The sequence below is a fragment of the Dendropsophus ebraccatus genome, chromosome 7, assembly GCF_027789765.1.
Source record: "Dendropsophus ebraccatus isolate aDenEbr1 chromosome 7, aDenEbr1.pat, whole genome shotgun sequence".
In the NCBI taxonomy this organism is placed as follows: Eukaryota; Metazoa; Chordata; class Amphibia; order Anura; family Hylidae; genus Dendropsophus; species Dendropsophus ebraccatus.
Window position 1 is genome coordinate 6,535,745 of NC_091460.1, and position 27,063 is coordinate 6,562,807.

At 44.3% G+C, this 27,063-nt stretch overlaps 1 protein-coding gene across 2 annotated transcripts in view; it reads right to left on the bottom strand.

Moving 5' to 3' along the window:
• Nucleotides 1-709: 709 nt before the first annotated feature.
• LOC138796641 (probable carboxypeptidase X1) overlaps nt 710-27,063 on the bottom strand; it is a 44,318-nt gene continuing 17,964 nt past the window's right edge. For both annotated transcript variants that reach the window (XM_069976265.1, XM_069976264.1), the window contains 12 exons: nt 19,063-19,172; nt 18,002-18,141; nt 16,289-16,373; nt 8,049-8,199; nt 6,082-6,170; nt 5,313-5,436; nt 4,919-5,115; nt 4,658-4,837; nt 4,223-4,520; nt 4,000-4,139; nt 3,091-3,193; nt 710-1,812 (listed from right to left, as the gene is read on the bottom strand). In XM_069976265.1, the coding sequence (XP_069832366.1) occupies nt 1,553-1,812; nt 3,091-3,193; nt 4,000-4,139; nt 4,223-4,520; nt 4,658-4,837; nt 4,919-5,115; nt 5,313-5,436; nt 6,082-6,170; nt 8,049-8,199; nt 16,289-16,373; nt 18,002-18,141; nt 19,063-19,172 (1,877 nt within the window). In that variant the 3' untranslated portion in view covers nt 710-1,552. The remainder of the gene's footprint in view (nt 1,813-3,090; nt 3,194-3,999; nt 4,140-4,222; nt 4,521-4,657; nt 4,838-4,918; nt 5,116-5,312; nt 5,437-6,081; nt 6,171-8,048; nt 8,200-16,288; nt 16,374-18,001; nt 18,142-19,062; nt 19,173-27,063) is intronic.

The following is a 27,063-nucleotide window of genomic DNA, read 5'->3' on the forward strand; positions in this document are numbered from 1 at the left end:
AATCAAACTATGAACGAAAGTCGCTGATCGCATCTTTTGAGCTGTCCTCAAACCCGAACGTTAATCTTTCTCAAGTAGAGATGAGTGAACCGGGTTCGGGTTCGAGTCGATCCGAACGTTTGGCATTTGATTAGCCGGGGCTACTGAAGTTGGATAAAGCTCTAAGGTTGTCTGGAAAACATGTATACAGCCAATGACTATATCCATGTTTTCCACATAGCCTTAGGGCTTTATCTAACTTCAGCAGCCCCAGCTAAACAAATGCCGAAAGTTCAGGTTCAGATGGACTCAAGCATGCTCCAGGTTGGCTCATCTCTATTCTCAAGTCTTTCAGTGTAAACACTCGTCATTCACAGTGTATAGATACGAACGCAATTACAAATATTCACAGAATATAGACACAATTACGATCACATTGACTTTTTATTGCGATTTATCTTCTCTCCTGAACACCTATCGTTAAAAAGAAAAAAAAGTCATTGCTTGTCCTTCGCTAAACAAGCGATTAAGCAATTTATCTGTGCATGTAAAAGAACCCTAACACTGAGCTCCTATTCTCCTACTCCTCCACAGGACCACCACTAGGGGGAGCTCACTTCATACAGAACTATACCTTCAGTGTAACAATATTCAATGCGGTGATGCGGTGGTCGGCTATTGCTCCTCATCGGGCTTTGTGCATATTTTATTATTGAGTCACACACACAGATTGAAGCAGTAATGTTTATTAATATTTCCTACTGATATTACTTGACTAGCAAGTACATAGATATATATCAATGCCAGCATCTCCTCCAAGTATAAGTAGTAAACGTTATTCCTGTACATGACTTGTTCTAAGCAGACCCAGCCTGTCAGAACATCACAGTCTCAATGCTCACACGTCTGCCAGAGATTCATAGAACATACTGTACCTTAAAGCCTAGCTCCACAGCCTGACTATTCCTGTAAGTAATTTCAGGTCATTGAAATCAGTCATGTAAAGTTTTATCTATATGGGAGACTCTCCAGGCCACACAGACATAGATTCTTTTTTCCAGGAAGAGAAGAGAAGTTTGCAAAAGAAATGATAAAAAAGAAGGCAAAGTAAGGTCTGTGTGCCGACCATGAGGTTGGGGACATTGTGGAGCAAATGGAGATAGGCTTTAAGTAGTGACTAGGTCAATGGGAAATCTGTCTGGATCAGTGTCTTCATACCAAATGGACTTCATCCCAAGACATAGAGAGAAGGCTCCACTCTACGAGGACATTCTTAACCATTTTACCAGATTAGATTGGTTGGAAGATTCTCGCCTAGAAAGACAACCTACTGCAATATCTTACGGAAGTTTCTCCAGGACTTGGTCTTCCCGACCTGCATTAAGCATATAGCAGCTTTTTTTTTTAATTATAAATGTCTGAAACCGTTTTCCAATGTTCCCAGTCCTACACTGGGAAGCAGAAGTCCTAAAGATTATGTCATTGGACAGAGGGACTTGAATTTGTCGGGTTGTTGATCTCTGCTTGTTCCTCCCCTATTGCTGTTTGTCATTGGTTTTCACTTTCCGGCCATTCACTTGGGGCTCTTGGACTTTAGCTTGCGGTTCCTTAGCTGACGTAGACGTAGCAGAAGCTCTTTGGGCAGCTTCTTACCATTGGCCAGCAGCTCCTTCAAGCGTTGCTTTGGGGTCTTGGATATGTAGAAATCACAAATGGTTGGGCGGTCTTCATAGGTGACACGACAGGACTTAGTAGATGGGTGATATCCCTCTGCTTTTGCTGTGACTTCGTATTCTCCTGGGTTCAGAAGACGCCAGTAATCGCCATCAACAGCTAGAAGAGAATATACAATGTTTTGCATTAGAACATAATGCACACATATGCCGTGTTATTACAAGGTGTATGCAACGGGATGTATATGGAGGGCATTCAGGAACACTTTGGATCCTGCTTGTACGTCTTGGTGCAGTGTTCAGCGTGTCAATGGGAATACAGTGTCTCTTGACTGACCAGGACATAAGGAGAGGAGAGACTTGTAGGCTGAGAAGCAGGCCAGAAAACCAAGCACAACTACTGTACATGATTTAAGTTTGGAATTTCTGAGTTGAATGCAATTGCTTCACGTACAGTATTTCTAACCATTGTGCCATTTGGCCAGCAGGGGACATCAGACCCCTTTTCCTCGTGAACAGTTGGGGGTCCCTCCAGCATTCAGACCTCCACCAATCAGACACTTGTCACCTGTCCTAAAAAAGGTGATGAGTGTCCTTTCTAGGAAAACTCCTTTAGGGTACGTTCACACTTACCGGATCTGCAGCTGATTTTCTGCTGCAGATCCACAGCAGATTTCATTTAAATAACTGAACACAGCATCAAATCTGCTGCGGATCCTGTAGGTGTGAACGCACCCTTAGGGCTTAAAGGAGAACTCCGGTAAAACTTTTTTTTTATTTTTGTTAATTAATACACGTTGAAATTGTATAACTTTGTGATGCATGTTAATCTGTTTTCTTGTCCCCTTTACCAGCTCCCCCCCCTAAAAGTGTGATTAAAGTCATACTTACCTAACTCCTGTCAACCACGGAATCTTTTGCGGACGCCATTTAGCGTCCCTCAGTTTAGCCAGCCCCCCGCCTACTATATCTTAGGATGACTCACAGCTTGCTCAGCTGCGATTGGCTAAGAAAGTTGTCAGTCATTTGACGCTCCCAGACAAATTGCCAAAGAAATGGCAGGAAATTCAAACCAATAGTACCCATTGTGAATTGTGAAGAACTATCAAATATTAATTCATACATATATTTTAATGTTCTTCCATTATCTTTGTCCCTGTTTTCTTAAAATAAGTCAATTTGCCCAAATTCCAGGACACTGGCCATTGAAGGGGATATCCAAGATCAGAAGATCACAATTACTTTAAAAAAAAAAAAAAAAACGAAAAAAAACAGCACCAGTCCTATCCTCAGGTTTTGTGTGTGGTATTACAACTTAGCTCCATTCACTTCTATGGATCTGAGCCGCAAGACCACACATAAACCAAGAACAAGAGTGGCGCTGTTTCAGGAAGAAAGTAACTATAGTGACTATACAGGCTTATAGATACATGATTACCTGCACGGATATCGTGGTTGAGACCATCCACCACTATGACTGCCTCTGGGACTCCTTGGTTTGTATCCTTATCACGCACAACGCCTTTAATCCCACGATGCACCTAAAAAAAAGGGGGGGGGGAAGCTTTAGTATTCTCAAGAATTAATTGAATCATAGAAACAAATAAAGTTGGCAGAAAAAGACCACCTGGTCCATCTAGTATACCCCGTATTATTTTTTTTATTACCTTTAGGATAGATATGTTTTTATCCCAGGAAAGTTTACATGCAGTTATTGTAGATTTACCAACCACATCTGCTGGGACTAGGATAAAATATAAGTAATTGATAGGATACCGCAGAGGGCAGTATCAGGGTCACTTTTTAATATATGAATGATCTTGTAGAGGCACTACAGATTAGAATCCCAATTTTTCCTGGTGACACTAAACTGGGTAGAGTAATCACCACAGAGAAGGATAATATAATATTACAGAGGGATTTTGAGAAGCTGGAGGCTTGGGAAGAGAAATAGCAAATAAAGTTTAATGTGGATAAATGTAAGGTTCTACCCTGGGGGTATTGGTGGGCAGGATATAAGAAGGACATGGCTGACCTGGAGTGGGTGCAGAGGAGGGCGACCAGGGTCATTAGGGAAATGGGTGGGTTACAGTGCTTCTCAAACTTTTTCTACTGGAGCATCACCCAACAGACCAAGGCAATGCCTGGCCCTCACCAGACTTACCAAGAGGAACCTTCCACTTAAGGGTTTTTGCCTTCCTCTGGATCAACACAGGATTATAGGTTGAACTTGGTAAACTATTGTCTTTTTTTAACCTTACTAACTATGTAGTTGTCTGAACCCATTCCTCCCTTTTTATTATTATTTTTTTTAATTAAATCTGGATATATTTATGTAGTTACAGACCTGCTCCATGTAGAGAAGCAGAGACTCCTTGTTGTTCTCCCACTCAGTTGGGAGTTCAATCTCATGTGGGAATTTATCGCAGGACAGCTCCACCGTTATTTCGAAGCAGTTGGTGTGGAGGTAGCTGAAGTCATTCATACCTGAGTGGAGGAGAAGACATGGTTACATAGAGATAAGAGACAGATGTCAGTGACAACTTCATGGGATGGGGCATGTCACTTACTCCCTGCCACTGTGTGCCAGTTAGCTCCATTAATGATATTTCCGACCCTCATAAAGTCATCATAGTGGCAGATCCTGCGGTTGTCATCAGCCATAATGCGGTGACTGGAGGCATAGGCTGTGGCAAGCCAGCGGAACATGGAATCATCAGCCGTGGGGGTCAGTTCCTTGGCCATCCAGTAAGAGCGTGCCATGTCAAAGGGATAGGACACCACAAGCTCTCCACCATGCATGTTAGCACTAAGGACAAATGGGATTTTCTGCATCCAGTCAATGATGGCACGTGTCTCCGGAGCCACCTGGAACAGGAAGAATGTGAAATCTAGAAATACATCTGTAAATCTGTAAATTATGATTGGACGTAAAGTTGCTCATGGTTAATGTGTGCCGCAGATACAGTATATGTGGTAGGATACTATCACCTCTGGTTACTTACTGTGGCATTTTCCATGGTGTAGTACTCTGGGATTGGAATATAATGATTGGGGAACTGATCTGGGACCTGATTATTGTCTTCTGCTTCCCACAGGGGAGTGTTCAGATCAGCAAAGTTGTGGTTTAGATCAAGTCCTTGGTAATTCCAGCGTCCAATGCCCCAGCCTGACAGCTCAGAGCCCTAGTAAAGAAGACAACACCATCAGTGCCATGCACTGTGTTACAGAGGGGTCTAGGTGAAGTGGAAAAGGGGGAACAGTACCAGTTTGTAGGCCATTTCATATCCATCTGGGTTCATAGAGGGCAGGAGATGTATACGAGTCTCTGTTATAAGTCTCATGACTCGAGGGTTTTCCTTCTTGTACTCCTGACACAGATATTCCATTAGGTTCAACATCAACTCTCGACCCACCACCTCATTCCCGTGCATCCCGGCCACATAGCGAAACTCGGGCTCCCCTGTAATATAAGACCTTGTCAGTATCTATTGTTTGTTACAACCGAAGCCTCCAATGTATTGTAACCTGGCTAGGAGGACTGCAAATATCCCAGTGAACTATAGTAGTGTAGTATCATTAATGTCTCTCCATCTATTTTGACTTCTAGAACAAATATCCATATTTTAATATAGATATATCATTGTTTCCCTGTCTTACCCAGCTCATGCTGTCCTGGGTTGTCTGATATCTCCATCACATACATCTTGAGCCCAAGGTAGCTCTTGCCGATGCTGTAGACACGTGTGATATTTGGACAGTCCTCATTTACCCTCTTCATTAGCTGTAAAAAAAAAAAAAAAATTCTCAATAGACATTAGATAATGCATGATTCAGCCTCGATCAGCCGGCAGCCCAGCACTTTATAGTTGTGATGACTCTGGGATAAAAAGGGAAATTTTGGCAGCACATCTATGACTCTGTTCACACTGCAGGTTGTGAGGGGTGTGGCTGCTATAAAAGAGCTCATTTGGCTCCTATCTGCCCAGTTGTAGGCTTATTCAGCCCAGGAGAGGCCATTGCTAGTGTGAAAATGCTAGAGTAGGGACCGTGTCTCTGGGGACGCCTTGACGTGGTGACATGGTGCGCTCTCTTTGATCAAATAGTTTGCTAAGATCCTCACTTTTTCAAAAAAAAAATTTATATTTTAATTTTTAATATCTACAGGGCAGGTGTTTACCGTGTGTACAGTGGGAGGAGTATGTACGGTAAGCTCTTGCACCTGTGGGTTGCTGTTGCACCTTCTGTACTCTGGGATAACTCACAACTAATTTCTACATGCAGATCAAAGTTGTACTAAATCAATAAAAATGCTTTTTTTTCACCAAAAAACAACTGCAGTACTACACACAACTAATCAACGCGTGAGTAACTGTTTCTGGAAGAAACCTCTTATGTTGTCTGCAGTTGTCGTTGTGTTGATACTCACTTTACGCATCTCCTTGTAGTTGTGGTGTTTAAACTCCAGCTTGTCAGTCGGCTGTGGTTCCTGTTCCCACATGAAAACAGTGTTTGGATCTGTGAAAAAAAAAGCCACAATCTCACTTTGACCCGAGTCTTTTCCCTGCCCCCACTTGCGCAGGGTACTGAAAACTAAGGGAAAGTTTGTAGCCTATTAAAATTTTCCTCTTCTTTTTGGAAGAAAATAACACATTCATAATTGGACCCCTTATAAAGTTTTTTTTTAAATTGGTATTTATTAAGCTATTTTAGAAACAGAGGTCAAAGCAGGTGAACGATACTCCCAAACCAATCCCGGGGAAAAACAAAAAGAACAGAGTAATACAAGTAATACAATAAAGCTCAGTGAAGGCGTTAACAGTAGTGGATTTTAATAGATCCGTTTCTGGTGGTAGCCCGGGGCCCTGAGCTCTAGGGGGGCCCATGGCCACCCAAAAAGACTTATACTTTCAGTGGTGTACTGTCTCCTGGCTAAAGTTCTGCCATGACTTGCAAAAAAAACCTTCCTTTTTACCACAATTTTGCACAAATCAGGGCATCATGACATTATCTATCCTGTACTATGAATAGTTACAGTGGGGTTGGGGGGCCCAGGCTTTGTGAACAGCCCGGGCCCTATGGTAAAGTTAATCCGCCCCTGGGCGTAAAGTGTCCGTTACCTGCATACAGAAACATGGTAATGAAATAAGGCAAGGTTATACAAACTACTGCAAGCAATTACATATTGTTCTAATGGCAAAATGTCCATCTTTTGCCGACAACCATAAGAAAATATAGAAAGAACTTTCCGCAAACCTAAGTAGGCTGTGTCAGAATACCCAACAATTCTAGAACTGCTAGGTTAAGGTATGTGCACAGAACAGATTCCCAACGGAAAACCCGTTGCGGATTCCACAGCTTGCACCCGCTTGCGGCCGTGCACATCTCCGCTGCTCCCACACACTCCATTCTATGGTTTACCAGATTCCGCCGTCTGCCCAAAGAATAAACCTGCTCATTCTTCAGGCGGACGGCAGAATCTGGCAAACCATAGAATGAAGCCTACGGGAGCAGCAGAGATGTTCGCGGCCGCCATAGACAATGAGTGGGTGCGAGCAGTTAAATCAGCAACGGGTGTTCCGTCTAAATTCTGTTCTGTGCACATACCCTAAATAAGCAAAATTCAGGGTAATAAAGTGGCCTAAACCAGGGGAAAGAGAACCCACAGTGAAATAATAAAAGCCAGAAAGCCTCCACAGACACAGAGGAAAGCAGATGAAAGACGAGAAAAAGGTGGGCGTGTACTACCAGGGAAGGACCCACAAAGAAGAGAAATCAACAGCTATTTATTTGTTTAGAACAGTTATCTCCAAGGCTAAATAGTTCAGCTTAGCCAGTTAGCAAAAAGAGGACCACTTTTATAGAGGGTCCAAGTCAACCAGGTTTCCTCAATGCCCTCTCATGTTCCTCTGCCACCAGGGACTCCCTTGAGTATAGGAAATCCAATTCAGATACCCATTCATTTATGGAAGGGGGTACAGTTGACTTCCATTGTCTCTGAATCAGTCAAGTAATGATGTAACAGACCCTTCCTGACATCAGAGGTAGGGTCAGGTATCTGCGACAAAAGCACCAAGCTAGGGGTGGGAGACTATCAAGTGTTTTTTGAGGATGTTGCACAGGGTCAAACCCAGTGATCTTTTCGTTAAAGTCTACTGCTGTGGCAAACCAAAAGTTTCTATTTAGTCTACAAGGACTTGTAAATCTAGTGACGCCATATTGAAAACTCTGGTTGAAATGACTATTTCTATCGTGCATAGATTAAAAAACAGCAACAGTGGTCATCTTATTGTGACCTTTCAAAAAATACTGTCACTCACAGAAAGATTTTTTCACCTGAACTATTGTCTTTAAAGCTTGTTTTTGACTTGAGATATATCTTAAGTGATCACGCACCTGGAAGAGGGCATCCTAGAATCTCTGCTCTCAGGCAGATGGTACCATTCTCGAACCAGGTCTGTGGGTTGATCCTGATGTATCGTCCAACCATCGGGGTGGGCAGTTTGTTCAGTACTGGAGTGTCAGGGTCCTTATTGGCTTTAAAAATCTAACAAGTTGTTAACAAGAAGACAGTGTGTCAAAAACGAGAAGATAAGACATCGACGAAAAAAAGACATCAGCAATAAGACAAAATGACAAGAAAAGGATATAAAAAAGAAAAGATATTGAAAAGAAAAGACATCAATAAGAAGGCAATACAATATATTTAAGAAGTCAAGACACTGACAATATGTTTAATACATTGTGAAATTTTTGAACTTTTGCAAAGATAAAGCAGTTTAAGGGCCAGATGTAGTCTGGATGGGAATGGTCTTAAGGTCCTTATACACCTTATACTTTTGTCAGCCGTACCCGCCGCTCGAGGGTCGGTATGAGGTGTATGGACCTCTCCTGACTAGCCACCAACAGATGATGTTGGTCATCAGGGCTGGCTCCAGGTTTTTGCGGACCTTCGGGCAACAGAGCCTTAGTGGGTCGCTTATCCATCTACTATGAACCCATCATCGACACACTATGCATAATCACTTGAGACACCACTAACATACACAAACACATATGATTGACACTGACACAGACAGACTGACACACTCAGACACTGACTGACACGCAGCACTTACAGCTCAGTCTTCTCCCTCTTCCTCTTTGTCAGGCTGCTCTCCACACTGTAAGGTTGAGGACCTTTGGGTCACATGGTCAGGTCCTTCACCCTTTTCCCTCTATGTGCAGGTCCTGCTCCCTCTCCTGTGTCTTCTGATGTTCAGCCCCTCAACTTGCACTACAGTGAGCGGGCTGAACATTTGAACACTGGGCCCCTAGAGGTGCTGTGGACCTCGGCACTTGCCTGTGCCGACGCTGGACTTGTTGATCGTGATAGGGGTCGGGCATAATGGAAAATCACCATTGTTCAGGGAGAGAGAAGCTGCAGCCATAGCTCTCAGACTGTAGCTTACCCCCTCCCTCTCCATAGAGAGCACATGAGTGCTCCGTTGTTGACAAGTATTTTTATTTTTAACAAGGGCTGCATGGACATTGCTAACAATGTCCATGCAGCCCTTGGTGTCCAAATATCGGGCAGTGTATGGGCTCAGTAGGCAAGCACCTAGGAGATCTGCACGAGCTTACAGAAGGTCATCAGGCTGTGTAATAGGGCCCTTTTTCATAGTTATCTGCTGCATCATGAGTAACACTGCCGAGGGGCTGATTAAGACCAAATGCAGTTTATTGTTTTTTGTTTTTGGCCGTCTAAACATATTGTGAAATGAAACATTCCTCGTACAGGTCAGGGGGCCCTGTGCTTTGACCAGTGCTTGTGAGGACTCCCCCCCCCCCCCCCCCCCCCCCCCCATAAAAAGATCTAAATCAAAAAGAATGATGCTCGTTGTAAGGTTATGGCTTTGCTGGGCCATACATAGTGTGAATGTATACCCCAACCTAGTGAGGGGGGTATGAGAATAGATAGTTATGGGGAACTTGGAGTATTTCACAAAACTTCTGAGACTACTTTCACATGTTCCTTTTTTTGCAAATTTATGCAATTTTTCATCTGCGGTCCACAAAAATGCATTATTAATGCATTCGTATTTTTTGAGGATCCATAAAAGTGGGACAGTGCTTGTAAAAATCGCTTTTTAGGAGTCGCTACACCTGTGACGTCAGAATTCTGGATCAATATTTTGTTGTTACCTCTGTAATGTCCGCAAATGACAGGTGTTTCCATAAACTTTTATTGGCGTGTCCGTGATCATGGATCCATAATATTCTGGATGTATGAATAGGGCCATAGAAACCTATGGGATCGCAATTACGGGAGTTGAGGCCGTATGGTCCTTCTGTGGCCCTATTTCATAATTTTATGGATCCGTGATTTAGCCATGATCCAGGCACGGACACACCAGCAGAAGTCTATGGGAGCATCTGTAATTTGTGGATGTTACGGAGATGACAACAAAATATGGATCCGTAATTCTGATATCACAGGTGTAGCTCCTCCTGGCAGCCACTTTAACAGGCAATGTTCCACTTTTATGAATCTGCATAAATACGGATGCATTTGAAGATTGCGGACAAAATATTGTGGACATAATATGTGGTCCTCAAAAAAGGAAAAAGATCATATCAATGGTGATAAATGAGAACCTTCCAATGGTGAAAGGGGGTCCAATATTAAACTGGCACAAGTTGATCTGACAACTGGAGCAAATGTCTCATCGCGTGACTGGTTCTGATGCCAGTATAGGCTGTATTCATCATAAATTACCAGTAAGGTGCCCAGTAAGAACACTACTGCCAGCATTGTTTTGGATCCTTAGTTGTACTAGTATTGGCTAAAAGGAAGATCACAGCGGGATGTGCATTACTATGATATGTGGCAGTGATAAGGACCATCAATGACTGGTACTGACCGTCCTCTTCAGGAACTCTAGATCACCAGTGATGTTCTTTGGCCTCCGATCCCTGTATAAACTCTCAATGCAGTACACAGGTCGTGAAAGCGAGTGATGGGTCATCTGGTGACATAGCTAAACTTTCCATCAGAAAAAAAGTTTGCTACCTGAGGTTTTCTACTAAATACATTGGAGTCCCCAGCATCGGGTGCACATGTCCTGCCTACCATTCCCCCCTACAACACCTCTCCTCATAACACAGCCATGGTGGTTTATCACCAGAATCATCAATACTGGACACCAACGTTTCCTGCAGAAGTCCTGCAAGTGCAGTCCCATAGAACGACACACACTGTAGAGGTGGCAATAACATGTGACCATTAGTCGTATCCATTACTTGGCTTCCAACATTTGGCTGCTGGTCATTGGACTATAGCCAGATCTGTGTAATACTACGGGTCCACCATCAACAGAATCAGATGAACATTACCGGCCCAGATGCACAAGGGTTAATGTTCCCAGGCGTTGTCCTGGCCAATATCAGCAGGAGATCTAATGCTTTTGGCCGCTTCACAATTTTTCATTCCAGGAACGGGAAATATTCCAAGAAAAGTACCCAAACCGAGGAGCCGCTGAGACCAGAGCAAACATGGTGAGGAGAGGGATTATGTGTCTTCTAAACCAGGAGCCGAGCGTGAGCGAGGATCATCCTACGGAGGGCACAAGACCACATAAAAGGCCTCACTCATCGGGGGTATTTACAGGGGTAGAGAAGGAGTCACTTTGTATTACAACTCCTGGCACCAATCCTGGAATCCCCGCACCTAGCAAACGCTCCGCTAACACTCTGGTGTTGATTTTTAATATAGGCCTAGCGGCATTAGTATCAGCCATAGATTGGATGTGCAGCCGTTCCACTCTCTCCAGTTCGTGCTCCGCTAATAATGTTTGGTGTCATATCTGGGATATGTGGATTCACTATAAACCTGGTGATATCCTTTAAGTGCACGGAGTTCAAAATATTTGCCAGAGGTTGTACAAATGTTTTTTTTATCAGGGTACGTTCTGACTTGTGATATTTTTTTTTTCCTGTGCAAATCCATACTGAGCCTGTTGTGGCACCTATAACTTATACATTGAAGGGGTGAAATTTGGTGCTCTTTTTTTTTTTCTTTTTCTTTTTTTAATTCTGCAATTAGCTGAGGATTTGTGGTGCTGAATCGATACCAAAATTGCCATTATTTTAAGTTTATATTGAAAGGGGTTGATGGCCCCTGCGCAGCATCACTAGATCCATCTCTCTGTTCTTGAACGTTCAGCTGTATAAATGTTTTACTGCTTCATATAATGGAGCCCTGGAAAGCACCCCGGCCCGGTGACTGGGACTCTGGAGTGGACCCAGGAGCTGACTCACTGTGTTACAGTACATGCTGCCCTGGGATCCTGCCGTTACAGCTACAGGGAATATCTGCATATTGCAGACGTGTTACTTTGCATTATGTAATATCTGCTCGTGTGTGTAATCTCTGGAACAAGGATGAAAAGAGAATAGGCTGTACCCACACGTGTAAAGTGTATACATAACGGGGGCACTGGGCCATAGACGGATCATACTACTCTGTCCCCTCCTGCATACTGGAATTACAGATCCAGAATCACAGCAGGTCACAATTCCGGTTTTCCCTCCTTGGCTGCTTCCTAAGGTGGCAGCCAATTATTTCTTATGGGACCCATGCCCCTCTTGAGCCCCCCTCTCTTAAGCATTGGTGTCTATTATATAGCCAACAAACAGGTCAGGAGGGAAAGAGGATCAAAAATACTCATGGCCTATGTCAGGGTCTATAGACCTCCTGCACCTTATGAGATGCCATAATCTCATCTTATAACGGGATGACTTCACTGTGCATCTATTGTACACTATATGACATTACTGGATCTCACCCCCGTAGCTCCAGTCTCCACCTGACACAAGGACTAACCATGTATAAGCCTGTCCTCTGTCCCATGTGAGGTTCATTACATAACATAGCGTATGCTTCATCTGTCCTCTCATCATAGGTGTACATGCCAGTCCAGACTCTCGTGATACTATCACCATCCTCATCGCCATCTCTTATGTTCCTTGCGTCACATTGAATACACTGAGTTTATGTTGCAGAGCTACGGGGAGAACTGAAACGTATCCCAGATGTACAAACCCTGCAGAAAGAAGAAGGGATGGCAGCCATGGGCATAAGGCTGCCAATGAAAGCTTCTGCCCGGGCTGTGCCCCAGAATAACCTCCGTACTAGCCAGGAGAGCGCTCAAAAGAGACATTGACTCTAAGAAGACAGGTGACCTTAGTTATATAACACTGGGCTATGGCAGAGACATCTCTCACCTTAGACGTACACATAACCACTGTAGAGAAGGTGGCATATAGGCAGTCTAGACAGTTATTATGACTTTAATGGGGATCGTTGGGTTTCCAGCATGGTGTCTGACATTTACTGGTGCATCACGCTGTGATATTTTGTATGGGATTTCAGATGGAACTTGTAATGAAGTCTCCGATGCAGATACTAATATGGCCTTATAATTGTTGAGCCACCCATTACATCTGCCAAGCTATTACACCCAGGGTCCACACCAGTCGGTACCGTGACTCCAGCAGGATTCACAATCTTTGTACAACTTAACAAACAGCTCCATGAAGTAGAAAGTGACATCTGTAAGAGATTATGAGCCTTCGGGGACCCCTTAACCTCAGAGGAAGTCTTCATGCCGGATACCACACAAAGACATTATATCCATGTGATTAGTCAAAATACACTGAATGGTCCCTTTATGAGAGCCCACTACCTCCTCACGACCTCTGTATGGAGATCAGACTCATGACTCTGGAGCGCAGTATTTCTGTGCAGAAGTCTTATGGTGAATCCATATTGGATGGAAAAATCAAGTGATCAAAGGAAACAGAAAAGTGAGATTACAGGGGGCAAAAAGAGCCAAAACTGTGTCACTGATCAGTGGAACGCAGCCTGGTAAGATTGATCCAGATCTCTGTGGAGAAACATGGCCTAGTAAGATTGATCCAGATCTCTGTGGAGAAACATGGCCGGTCAGATGGATCCAGATCTCTGTGGAGAAACATGGCCAGTCAGATGGATCCAGATCTCTGTGGAGAAACATGGCCGGTCAGATGGATGGAGATCTCTCTGGAGAAATATGGCCGGCCAGATGGACCCAGATCTCTGTGGAGAAACCTGTCCGGTCAGATGGATCCAGATCTCTATGGAGGAACATGGACAGTAAGATAGATTTAGATTTCTGTGGAGGAACATGGCCGGTCAGATGGATCCAGATTTCTATGTTGAAACATGACCCGGTCAGATGTATCCAGATCTCTGTGGCACCATGCTGATGGAAGAGACAGGTGACATTAATCAATAAGCCCTCCTGTCATGTGTGAACAGTTCAGGCTGGTGAAGGAGGAATAAAGGTGGGGGGAATGTTTTCTTTCGATACTTATGGACGGATGTTTGGAAACTATGGCTTACCTAAGCATTGTGGTGACCAAGTTCGTTCCTCTTCCATCTGGGCTGTTTTCTCTATAGCAGAAGGAGACTGTCAGCAGGACAATGCACTATCCTCAATGGCCGATCCATGTTTCGTCATTGACTGGCTCCAGAAACATGACACCAAGTGTCCCTTTCCTCATTGGGCTTAATGGTCCCCGGATATTAATCTTATAGATATTTCTAGATGAAGTGGAATGGCCTGTTCAGAACTTTTATCCGATGTGCAGAGAGAAAGCAATGTTGTCCACAAGGGCCGACATTCCTGGAGAACAATTTCATCACCTGGTGGAGTCTATGCCACAATGAATCACTGCGGTTCTCATCGACGAAGAAGGTCCAATGTATTACTAGATGGAAGTCTCCAATAAAGAGGCCATTCAGTATATATATATATATATATATATATATATATATATATATATATATATCATCATTAGAGATGAGCGAGTACTGAAATGCTGGAATGCATGTTACACAACTGAAGTATTTCCCTCATCTTTAATCACCATCCACACCTGGAACATTACTACACAACCTACTATAAGTGCCCAACCCAAGGTCAGACATGACATATGGGCATTATTATTGCCCCCAATCTGGGGATCACCATCCACATCCCCTGAGAAGAGTGGAGCACCCATAGGAGTTGACGTCTCCGCTGGGCACAACGAGCCGCAGAAAGAACTGTCAGCTTAAGCATAAATCTAAGTAACCGAGAGCAGAGGAAAGCGTGAGATCTGCTGCCAGGGAACCGGCCCAAGTCACCGCACCGCCAATCCTCCCCTCACAAACATGTCCTCAATAGTCCGCGCTCCGCCAGCACTGGATTGGAAGCAGAGCTGAGAGTGTACAGGGCCCTGGAGTACTCTGAGATAGTATCGTGACCTACATACGGTTACATGACTGTACCTAGTAATATATAAGTAACATAAACCTGATATATTCCATTCTATCATATCTATCCATGTACATATACAATATGACTTCTATTATGTAATATGTATTAGTATTCTTCTACCTGCTATAGGGGGTTATTATTTTTAAGCATTCTATGGCGGTATTATTTTAGACAGTCTTAAAAATGTGATTCAAAAGAGAGAGGACACCTCAAGGTGACCTTTGCCATGATAAGTAATTCTGCAGATATGTTTATTGTCCTGTTTTGGATATATGACTCCCAGCTGCTTTGGCTTGTTGACATCTGGTTGCCGTTGATCCCGACCTCACTGCGCATGTGATGTGTGTATGTTCAGGGCGCTCAGGAGCCCTCATATACATGCATACGCAGTAGCTTCCATCCCCTTTATATGACATCTGGTTGCCGTTGATCCCGACCTCGCTGCGCATGTGAAGTGTGTATGTACAGGACGCTCAGGAGCCTTCATATAAATGCATGCGCAGTAACTCCAGTCCCCTTTATATGACATCTGGTTGCCATTGATGCCGACCTCGCTGCGCATGTGATGTGTGTATGTACAGGGTGCTTAGGATCCCTCAGTAGCTCCCATCCCCTTTATATGACATCTGGTTGCCGTTGATCCCGACCTCGCTGGGCGTGTGATGTGTGTATGTACAGGGCGCTCAGGAGCTCTCATATATGTGCATGTGCAGTAACTCCCATCCTCTTTATATGACATCTGGTTGCTGTTGGTTCCAACCCCGCTGGGCGTGTGATGTGTCTATGTTCAGGGCGCTCAGGAGCCCTCCTAAACATGCATACGCAGTAGCTTCTGTTCTCTTTATATGACATCTGGTTGCTGTTGGTTCCAACCCCGTTAGGCATGCGATGTGTGTATGTGGAGGGCGCTCAGGAGCTCTCATATGTGCATGCGCAGTAGCGCCCATCCCCTTTTATATGACATGTGGTTGCCGTTGGTTCTCACCCTGTTGGGCATGCGATGTGTGTATGTGCAGCAGGACACTCAGTTCTGTTGGTCCCAACCCCGCTGGGCCTGTGAAGGGTGTATGTACAGGGCGCTCAGGAGCCCTCCTATACATGCATGCGCAGTAGATCCCATCCCTTTTATATGGCAGCTGCCTTGTTTTTGTCCCTTTAGCTGACATGCAGGACAGATCCGGCTCTGCTACATCCTATTCCTAGCTGTGCATCATGCAGACACTTCTGCTGTGAGGCAATGTATTATGGCCCTGTCAGGACATCTTATATCATAGTGTACAAGGGGGAGCTTACCGCAACCTCTGTGCCGTTCCGGCAGGTCTTCCACGTGTGGGTGTCATTGCTGACCTGCACTCTGTAAGATGTCACCCAGTCATCCCTGCAGACAAGACACACGTGTGGTCAGGGGAACAATGGAGGAGCAGAGATTATTATCAAGCAGTGCAATGAATAATATCTGCCTCCTCTGATCGTCATACTTACCCTGCACTATATATATATGTATATATATATAATGTCCTGCTTATATAACAGATGGGCCTGGGCATGTTACCGGTGGCGTAGCTACCATGATGGCAGACCATGCAGCTGCTACAGGGCTTGGGCAGTAAGGGAGCCTAGGTCCCGGCAAAGCATGGTCTGCTAGCATGGTGCGCCACCCTCAGAGCCCCCTTCAAATTGCCACCACCCTGGCAGCTGACACCCCCCTGGTCCGCACAGCACCTAACCCCCCCCCCCAGCGGTGGGGTGCCTTCCCTGAATCCCATACTCACCTGGCCGATGCAGCATTCCTGCATTCTGTTTGCCTTACCTCGTATGCTGGGGATCTATCAGAGAACGGAACATCGGCCAAGTGAGTATGGGGTTCAAGGATTGCACACCACCGACCTACTGCGCTGGGCCACTCCGCTGAGGGTAGTAGTAGGTGGTAGTACTGGGTAGGAACCCGGGTAGCCGCTTGCCTGATGGTAGTCACGGTATGGGCACGAGGGATAGCAGCTAACCAGCGGGGACCTGACCATGCGGAGGCCGAGCAATTCCTCGTTGTCCTTAGTCAGGGCACCAATAATTAAACCAACGCCAGGGTTCAGAAACAATGGTAGTTGTATATTTATTATAACGGTGGTAACTTGTAGCAACAGTCTCTCCGGATGCAACCGGGTATAAGGCAGACTTGGATAAGGCAGAGGAATGGGTGATGCTGCAATAGGCTGTGATGATAGTGTACTGAATGATGGGAGTAGTAGTAATACTGAGGATAAGATGCTCGGCAGAATGGAACTGAGAAGAATACTTGCTGTTACTGATGATGAGAGATGATGAGAGAAATAACTGAAGAGTCGGCAACCAGATCTTGTGGTTGAGATGAGAATCTTGAGAACTTGAGAATGGAACACAACCAGGTCCCGACTGGACCGGAACACTTCTAGTCAGTGCAGCAGCAGGTACCGCATAGTTGCGGCCTTGTGACACAGGAGCAGCAGCAACACACACCCTTCTCCCCTGAAGGTGGAGAGAAGACTGAGGTAGGACAGGAAGTCACATGGTATCCCCAGCCAAAGCTCGACGGCTATTGGAGTTACTATGGCAGCAGGGGCAGTCACGTGACATCCAGCCATTGCATCATCACACCATTACGCATATTGGACTGAATATACTAGAGAAGTGAGTGAAACAGTACATCTGAATACTGAGAGGGGTGACAGGATACACAGTTTGCAGTGGACCACAGTTTCCAGAACAGAGGCAATAAAATACTGACTGACTCAGATATAGGAATACACTTCTGAGGAAAATAACAAGAGGAAAAGTCTGTTCTGGGACACTGCACTACCATACCCCCTGGACAGCTGGGGGGGCATGCAGTTTTTTTTTCTATGGGGCCCCATGAATCCTTGCTACGCCCCTGCTTGTTACAATGTATCAGATCTTTGTAGCTCTCGCCTACACTGTAACAATGTAACAAACCCAACAACCTTAATCTGGTAGTGACTACTCCCTACTCACGTCCATATTGAGTTTTTCCCTTGCGTGATGACTCCTGTGAAGCGAGTGAGCCTCCGGGCGTCCACCTCCAACCACTGATTCTTGTTCTCCTCCCCAGCGCACCAAGCGCCATCAAAAAAGTCATCATCATAGATCCCAGACTGGAAAATAAGTGATAAAGAATGTACATAGTGACCCCACCAGCAGAATAGTGAGTGCAGCTCTGAAGTATATTACAGGATCAGTAATGTAATGTATGTACACAGTGACCCCACCAGCAGGATAGTGAGTGCAGCTCTGAAGTATAATACAGGATCAGTAATGTAATGTATGTACACAGTGACCCCACCAGCAGGATAGTGAGTGCAGCTCTGAAGTATAATACAGGATCAGTAATGTAATGTATGTACACAGTGACCCCACCAGCAGGATAGTGAGTGCAGCTCTGAAGTATATTACAGGATCAGTAATGTAATGTATGTACACAGTGGCTCCGCTCTCTATGTAGATCATATATACCCTGTATACTGGTGACCAGAGCTGTGAGTTTTATTATAGTCCCATTCATTTTACTAACTTCTCAGAAATTCACAATTCACTAAAAATAAATGTTAAATCTGTTAAGTTTTGGCAGAAAAGACTAAAGAAATTATTGTAAAAAAAAAAAAAAAACTGGTCAAACTTTCCTCTTCTTAAAAGTGGATTAGTTTTCTTTTTATAAGTATAAGTATAATTCCAGCGAAAGAAAACCCCAGGAATGGAAAGAGCTTCCCGCGGACTCAGAGGCTTAAAGGGGCCCTAACATGCCTGTAACATAGAGCATAGTACATAGCATAGACAACCGTCTACTGGTCAGAACTGACTTTTGGGTTTTATAATGAAGAATCTATGGATTGATACCAATAGTATTATAGGGATAGTCCCATTAGAACATCTCCTGTCTATAAGGACTATTTGGTAGTGGAACAAAGCTACAGGAAACTTTGGACATGTATGACATGGTCACCATTAGAGCTGCATGATACCACAGGTGCCAGCAGCTCCCCCTAGTGGTCATGGTAATGTGTAAATGTATCACCCACCTGTATGTTCAGACGTCCCCGATGGGAGCCCAGTCCATAGCGTTTTATACTGGAAGCCCTCAGCTGCTGGTCAGACACCCTCAAAGACTCCAGTCCCAATGGGGGGCACTCTGTCAATAAAGAGAAGAAAACATGAATAAAACCCGAAATCCGGTCCCAGAACTCAATGGTAGCCATATGGTGGACGGACAGTCCCATTATATACTGTAATATCCAACAAGCCCCGATGAAGCTGCTGTAAAAGGTTTTCTCCTTGTACCATCATCCTCGTCCTGATAGATTAAGGTTCTCGCCACTTGGACCTCAAGAGTAAGCTCATATTCCCAACTCCTATATATTGTATAAAAAAATACTCCTTGTGACCACTTTACGTAATAGGTGACCATAGTGATGACATGGTGCCCATAGCCACAGAGCTGAAGGATTTCTAATATTTCAGATGGTGGCCATTGGCTGCATAATGTATAGTGCCGATAGATCTTGGACAGAGGGAAACAAGATGGCCATACACATAAGAAGTTGGATAAACCTACAGATTTCACCTGGACTGATCTAATCTGAGGATGTTGTAGGAGTGATCAGACTTATTAGATTTCAACATAGTGATGTGTATAGAGAAGTCAGGAGAGATGGCTATTGGCTCTAAGGCATATAGTGGTGAGGAAGAGGGTTGGCCAAATGGCCATTCAGCCGAGAGCTCTTCATAGTGTCAGGTCACCTTTTCCTGGGTTAGCTAATCCAATTAAGTTAAGGCTGGTGTCAGCACAGGGCTTACTCAGGCAAGTGCAGGGGGCCCACAGCACCTCTAGGGGCCCAGAGAGGGAGGGGGCCCGATGTTCTAATGTTCAGTCCCCTCAGTGTAGTTCAGGGTGAGAGGCTGAACATCAGAAGACAGGAGTAGGACCTGCACAAAGGGTGAAGGACCTGATCACATGTACCGAAGGTCCTCAACCTTAGGAAGAGGGAGAGGACTGATCTGTAAGTGCTGCGTGTCAGTCAGTGTCTCAGTCCATAATGTGTTTATGTATGTTAGCGATGTCTCAAGTGTGCATAGTGTATGGATAATGGGCCCATTGAGGCTCTGTCGGCCAAGGGCCCGCAAAAAACTGGAGCCAGCCCTGGGTCCTGTTCACATCAGTTACTTGCATCCCGTGCTGAGTGGTTGCCCGCCCAGCCAATCAGTGTCTAGTGTGGGGCACGGGTCGATTGCTCAGCCAGGCTGGGACATTTCAGCTGCAAAAGATGGGTACGTGGCCTACCCAGTTTCCAGCTGAAGATGAGCGATGACTGATGTGAACGGGACCCGGGAGCTGCGCATTGAAGGCACGGGGACGGGTGTATTCAGTCGTTTATTATTTTTCTGCCCCCACCGGCCTGCCTGCAGTTTCTCTACTTCTGTGGCGTCAGCACAGGGCTTACCTGTGCAAGTGCCAGGGCCCCAATGCCTTTAGGGGCCCAGAGAGGGACCCGGTTTTCTGATGTTCAGCCCACTCACTGTAGTGCAGGGTGAGTGCTGAACATCAGACAGAGAAAAAGCAAGACTTGATGGGGAATAATGACCTGATCACATGACCCGCAGGTCCTCAATACTACAGTGTGGGGAGCAGCCTGACAAAGAGGAAGATGGAGAAGACTGATCTGTCCTGTGTGCGTATGCGTGTGTGTCAGTAACATGTGTGTGTGTGTGTGTGTGTTTGTGTATGTTAGTGGTGTCTCAAGTGATTGTGCCTAGTGGATGGATAAATGAGGGGCCCGCTGAAGCTCTGTCAGCCAAGGGCCTGCAAAAACCTGGAGCCGGCCCTGTCTGTGGGACTGTTCTATATGGTGGATTTGGTCATTTCTGTCTTGGGTCAAACTCTGCCCCAATATCTACATGCAGTTTCTTTCTGAGTCTATGTGGAACTCTCATGTTTAGACTGATTCACGTCCTATGAATTCCACCTGCTTATTATACATATATGACTTTCCTTACGGGTAAACACCCCAGCGGCCTCCACATGTGAGAGCTTGGCGGGGACAGATGGGCGCCACATGTTGGTTATAAAATGTATCAAACATGGCAGATGAGATGCCGGGGTTATGAGGAGTAAGGATGTGACTAAGCACAAAAACGGAACGCAACAAGCTCTGTGGCACTTTTTTCCTACAGAATCGGTCCCCTCTTCCTCACCTGCTGCTTTTTGCTTATATTCCTTCATCTGTTATTTCTTAGTGTGAATACCGCAATAATATACTCATCCTAAACACGTTCCTTGTGTTCCTGTATCCGATGAGAAGTATCTTATCAATGAAACCTTTCTTCCACAATTTGTGGAATAGGATAGGATAGGATGAGCCAACACTTACACGAAAAAAAAAAAGAAAAATCATACAAACATGTATTAATAAAAGGAAGTAACTGAAGACGATGGTTTGGATCATGATACACATGAATGGTAAAAACAGCAACCATAAAACTAAATAACAGAGTAACACAGGAAAAGGCCCCAGATAACTGTTCCTAATCTTCCCCTATATATCCCCCTAAGCTAACCTCACTGGCCCTTTATTATCCTTGTAATAGCCCTAGAATGTGCTATACCTAAAGAAACCACCTGAAGATGCTAACATGAGATACAGAAAAATGCTAAACAAGATTCAATGACTTCCAATACCAATAATAGCATAACACAGAAGGGAACAAGAAATAGCCAAAAAAAACTAAGACAAGAACATTGAACAAAGGACTAAATGCTGTTGGACTAAGGAGAACCAGTAGTTGGACAGACATACAGTATATAATGTTTGCAGAGAATGCCAGACCATTAAAACCTAACTTATAAAACATCACCCAAACATTTAGACTTGAGCAAAGACAACCTGATCCATTGCTCTGGAATCAGGCAGTTATCTAGCAACTTCAACTAAAAAGAGAAGAGGTGGAAATAGAAAGACGCTAGGGTCTCAGGAACTAAACTACTGTATATCAGGGACTGATGGACTAAACCACTGGATACCAAAGCTGAGTAACTAAACCACTGGATACTGGGGCTAAGGAACTAAACCACTGGATACCAGGGCTGAGGGAATAAACTACTGTATATCAGGGACTGATGGACTAAACCACTGGATACCAAACCTGAGGAACTAAACCACTGGATACTGGGACTAAGAAACTAAACCACTGGATACCAGGGCTTAGGAACTAAACCACTGGATACCAGGACTGAGGGAATAAACCACTGGATACCAGGGCTGAGGGACTAAACAACTGGATACCAGGACTGAGGGAATAAACCACTGGATACTGGGACTAAGAAACTAAACCACTGGATACCAGGACTGAGGGACTAAACAACTGGATACCAGGACTGAGGGAATAAACCACTGTATTTTAGGGTTTGAAGAATGAAACCAGTGGACATCAGGGACTCTAGAAGGTATATAAGACCCACTTGGACAAAGCTACAGTATTATCTTTCCTGTTAAACACCATGATCTTGGCTCAATGTCTTCTTCCTTCAGGTACACATAGATCTTTGGTGACCCACATTGATGTAAAAATTGAGCTGGTGACAGCCTGAGGCCATCAGGTGCCTCTACACACACGCCAGTCCAACACACAAGGACACCAATCCACCTGTGTAAAACTAGGGTCATTGTACGTTTATGACCTTTCCTTCCTGGTAATCATTGCGGCGTCATCCACATGTGAGAGCTCGGAGGAGACAGATGGACGCCACATGTTGGTTATAAAATGTATCCGACACGGCAGATGAGATGCCGGGGTTATGAGGAGTAAGGATGTGCGGGTCATGAGTAAATGTGTGACTAAGCACAATAATAGGACACCACAAACATAAACCCTGTGACACCTTATTCTGCAGAATCTGATCTTCTGTCTTCATTGCCCCCTGCTTTTAGTCTATTATTCCTAAATATTATTCCTTATAGCAGTAATTTACACATCCTAAACAAATCTCAGACCTTGTGTTCCTGTATCCAGTATTTTGTTGGAAGATTTTGGACGTTTTCTTCTACAACTTTTGATGCAACCATCATCTTGCTGGTCCATACAGTGAACCTTCTTTACACAGTCTGCCAATTTTTCCAAATTCCCACCTATCTTGTTGTTGACTAAGCAACTTAACTAGTAGACCCCGTAGACTGAGGAACTAAACCGCTAGACAACGGGGGGAAAAAAAGCTACTGAACACTGGACTCTCTTAAAAATGCAAGTGGTGTAATGGTAGAACCAGGTCGCCGATGGAGGACATCAAATGTCTCCGCATACAAGCCAATCCAATGTACAATAGTTTTTCACTGCCAGACTCCTTTGTTCTCAAAGAATACATGCCAAATGTTTATGTGTATGTGGAGTATGGGAGAACGACAGTTATTGAAGGTGTAGACACCTTTTAAGGGCTTTTCCATTTTAAGGCTGGGTTCACACTATGTATATTTGAGGCTGTATTTGTGAGGCTGTATAGCAACCAAAACCAGGAGTGGATTGAAAACACAGAAAGGCTCTGTTCACATAATGTTGTAATTGAGTGGATGGCCGTCATTTAATGGCAAATATTTGCTGTTATTTTAAAACAACGGCTGTGGTATTGAAATAATGGCCGTTATTTACTGTTATATGGCGGCCATCCACTCAATTTCAACATTGTGTGAACAGATCCTTTCTGTGTTTTCAATCCACTCCTGGTTTTGGTTGCTATGAGGACCTGACATGAGGACCAAATACTGCCTGAAATATACATAGTGTGAACCCAGCCATAGTCTGTAATGGTGCCTGATTGCTGGGACCCACCGATCCTTTTGACTGAGGAAATAAACTTCTAGATGCCAAAGGCTGAGGTTCTAAACCACTGGACACCCAAAACTGAGAAGTTCAGCAGCTATATACCAGGAAGTAAGGTACCAAACAACCAGACACCAGAAGCTATGGCACTAAGCTGCGGAACGTCATAGACTAAGGTACCAAATCACTGGCCACCAGAAACTGACCAACTAGGCTACTGAACTGAAGAAGTAAATTAGAAAGAAGAGACTGAAGAAGAACCAGTGGACAAGGTAAACCGAGGGACTTAAAACTAAACCACCTGATACCATCATCTGAAGAACTACATTACTGCACACCAAACCTAAACTTCTAGACACCAGGAACTGAGGAACTTAACCATGGACCACCGGGGTCTGGGGATCTAAACTACTGGTTTCAATTCACAAAGCTAAGACATTAAACTATAAGGCACCAAAACTATCTGGACACTAAACCAATGAACATGAAGCTTGAGGAACAAAACCACTGGACACCATGGATTGAGATATCAGGTACTGAGTGACAACACCGCAGGACACCAAAAACTGATGAGCTAAAACGAGACTGACCAAGTAAGTCACTCGATACTTCTAAGGAGCAAAGTGCTAGAAACTAGAATGTGAAGACCTAAACTATTGTGAGCCTGAGGTGACCTCAGTGTGGACTTTGTATGTTTTCCCTGTTCATTGTGTGTTCACTTAACTATATGTTCATGCCGTGTGAATAGGTGGACATAATAAGCAGCCATAACCCATTATATTTGTATAATATTCATTTTGCACACATGAAGTGCAGCTGAACTGAGAATCAATCAGAAGTTTCTGATAATTTTTGATATGTTCCCCGGGGGCCGTGAGTCATTCCGATCGGATAATCTGATAATAACAGGCGTCTTCTTATCTAGTTATCACTGGTGGCCAAATCCGTGATAGCAGAACATCTGCCGAGGCTGAGAGGATGGAAAGACTCCAGGACCGTGACTGGTCAAATATCACAGCAAACCTAATGGAAATACTAGAAATCCCCACCCCATGGTCTCTAGCTTTTTCCACGCTGCTTGCAAAAATTTCTGAAAACTTGCATAGAAGCACTTTGTCTCCAACCTTCATGTCTGCTTACGTCTGTATATACTACTATGCATAGGCCAAACTATATACCATGTGTAGCACCGATGTGTTCATATCGTTTTTCACTATAAAGTCTAACAAGGTAATAAGAAAACGTCTCTGGTCTCAGGGTGAGGTCTGTACCTCACCCTGGTTGTAATATAAGATCCATTTTCCTGTAGAAGACTCATTGGTAGTCAGATCGGCAGAAGTTTCCCAGCGTCTGCAGGATACAGGAGCCTCTTGGTCTCACATCTGCTCCTCATTGATGGATTTGCTGACTTTGCCATATTTCATGAACAATTTCCTAAGTATCGTGATTTCTCCACATCCTCCGCTACTGTCAGCTGCCTGCTAAGGATGCCAAGCTGCTCCCGAAACTGGGGAATCAACACCGGAGGGGTCCCAAGGACCTGGGACCATTAACCAGGATCCTGCTGAGGAGATATTGCTTCATATGTCCTGGACAAGTCTCTTAAATGGACACTGCCACTTTAAAAACACTTGAGATGTTCTAGGGGCATGTCAAAAGTTTTCATCTGTTGGGTTCTGGGTGTGTTCAGACCCAGACAAATTACTAGAACTGCATGCAAAGAGTGTTCTCTTCTTGTTGGGTTCCTTAACCAAGTGCTTTTCATCCTCACCATTTTTGGATCTCCATGTTGCATGAATCTGTAATAAGGTTTTCATGAAGGGATCGGGTGGGCAGAAGGGGAGGAGGAGTATGTCTGTATGGTATAAGAACAGGGAGGGCAGGGGGAGGAGTATGTCTGTATGGTATAAGGACCGGGCGGGCAGAAGGGGAGGAGTATGTCTGTATGTCAGAAATAATATTAAAGTGAGTGTAAAAGATGCAATAGTGGGAGATGACTGTGATGATGTGGAAGCATTATGGGTAGAACTACAGAAGGAGGTAAAGAGTGAAAAAATTATTCTTGGTGTAATCTATAGACCCCCCAACATTACTGAGGTGACAGATGGCCAGTTGAATAGACAAATAGAGCGGGCTGCCCGGGAGGGAACAGTAGTGATAATGGGGGACCTCAACTACCCAGATATAGATTGGGGTCACGGTTCAGCTAAAACCACAAAGGGGAGGGAATTTCTTACCCTCCTGCAGGATAATTTTCTGGGCCAGTTTGTGGAGGAGCCGACTAGAAGTGATGCCTTGTTGGATCTGGTTATTTCTAACAACGCTGAGCTGGTTGGGGACGTCACTGTCCATGAACACCTGGGTAATAGTGACCACAATATAGAGACTTTTAGCTTAAAGTGTAGAAAAGAAAAACATGTTGGGAGGGCAAAAACTCTTAATTTTAAAAGGGCCAAATTTCCTGGGTTAAGGGCAGAACTTCAGGGCATAGACTGGGAGCGGCTGTTGTCACATACTGATACAGCTAATAAATGGGAAATCTTCAAATCCACATTAAATAACTGTACTGCCAAATATATTCCTATGGGTAACAAATATAAACAGTTAAAATCAAATCCCACATGGCTTACAACCGAGGTTAGAAGGGCTATAAATGAGAAAAAAGGGGCATTCAAAAAATACAAATCAGAGGGGTCAGCTGTAGCATTTAAACATTACAAAGAAGTCAACAAAACCTGTAAAAATGTAATAAAAGCAGCAAAAATTCACAATGAAAGGCAGGTAGCTATAGATAGCAAAAGAAACCCCAAAAATTCTTCAAATATATTAATGCAAAAAAACCAAGGTCAGAGCATGTAGGACCCCTAAATAATGGTGAAGGGGAATTAATAACTGGGGATCAGGAGAAAGCTGAGTTACTTAATGGCTTCTTCAGTTCTGTATATACAAAAGAGGATGGAGCTGTGGTGGGTGGGGCCAGTACTGAGGTGGGTGGGGCCAGTGCTGCTAACACATGTAATGTACTGAACTGGTTTACTATAGATATGGTCAAAGATAAATTAAACAAACTCAATGTAACCAAAGCTCCAGGGCCTGATGGATTGCACCCCAGAGTTCTTAGGGAACTCAGTTCTGTAATTTTTCTACCCTTGTTTGAAATATTCTGTGATTCTTTGCTTACTGGTATTGTGCCGAGGGACTGGCGTAAGGCAAAT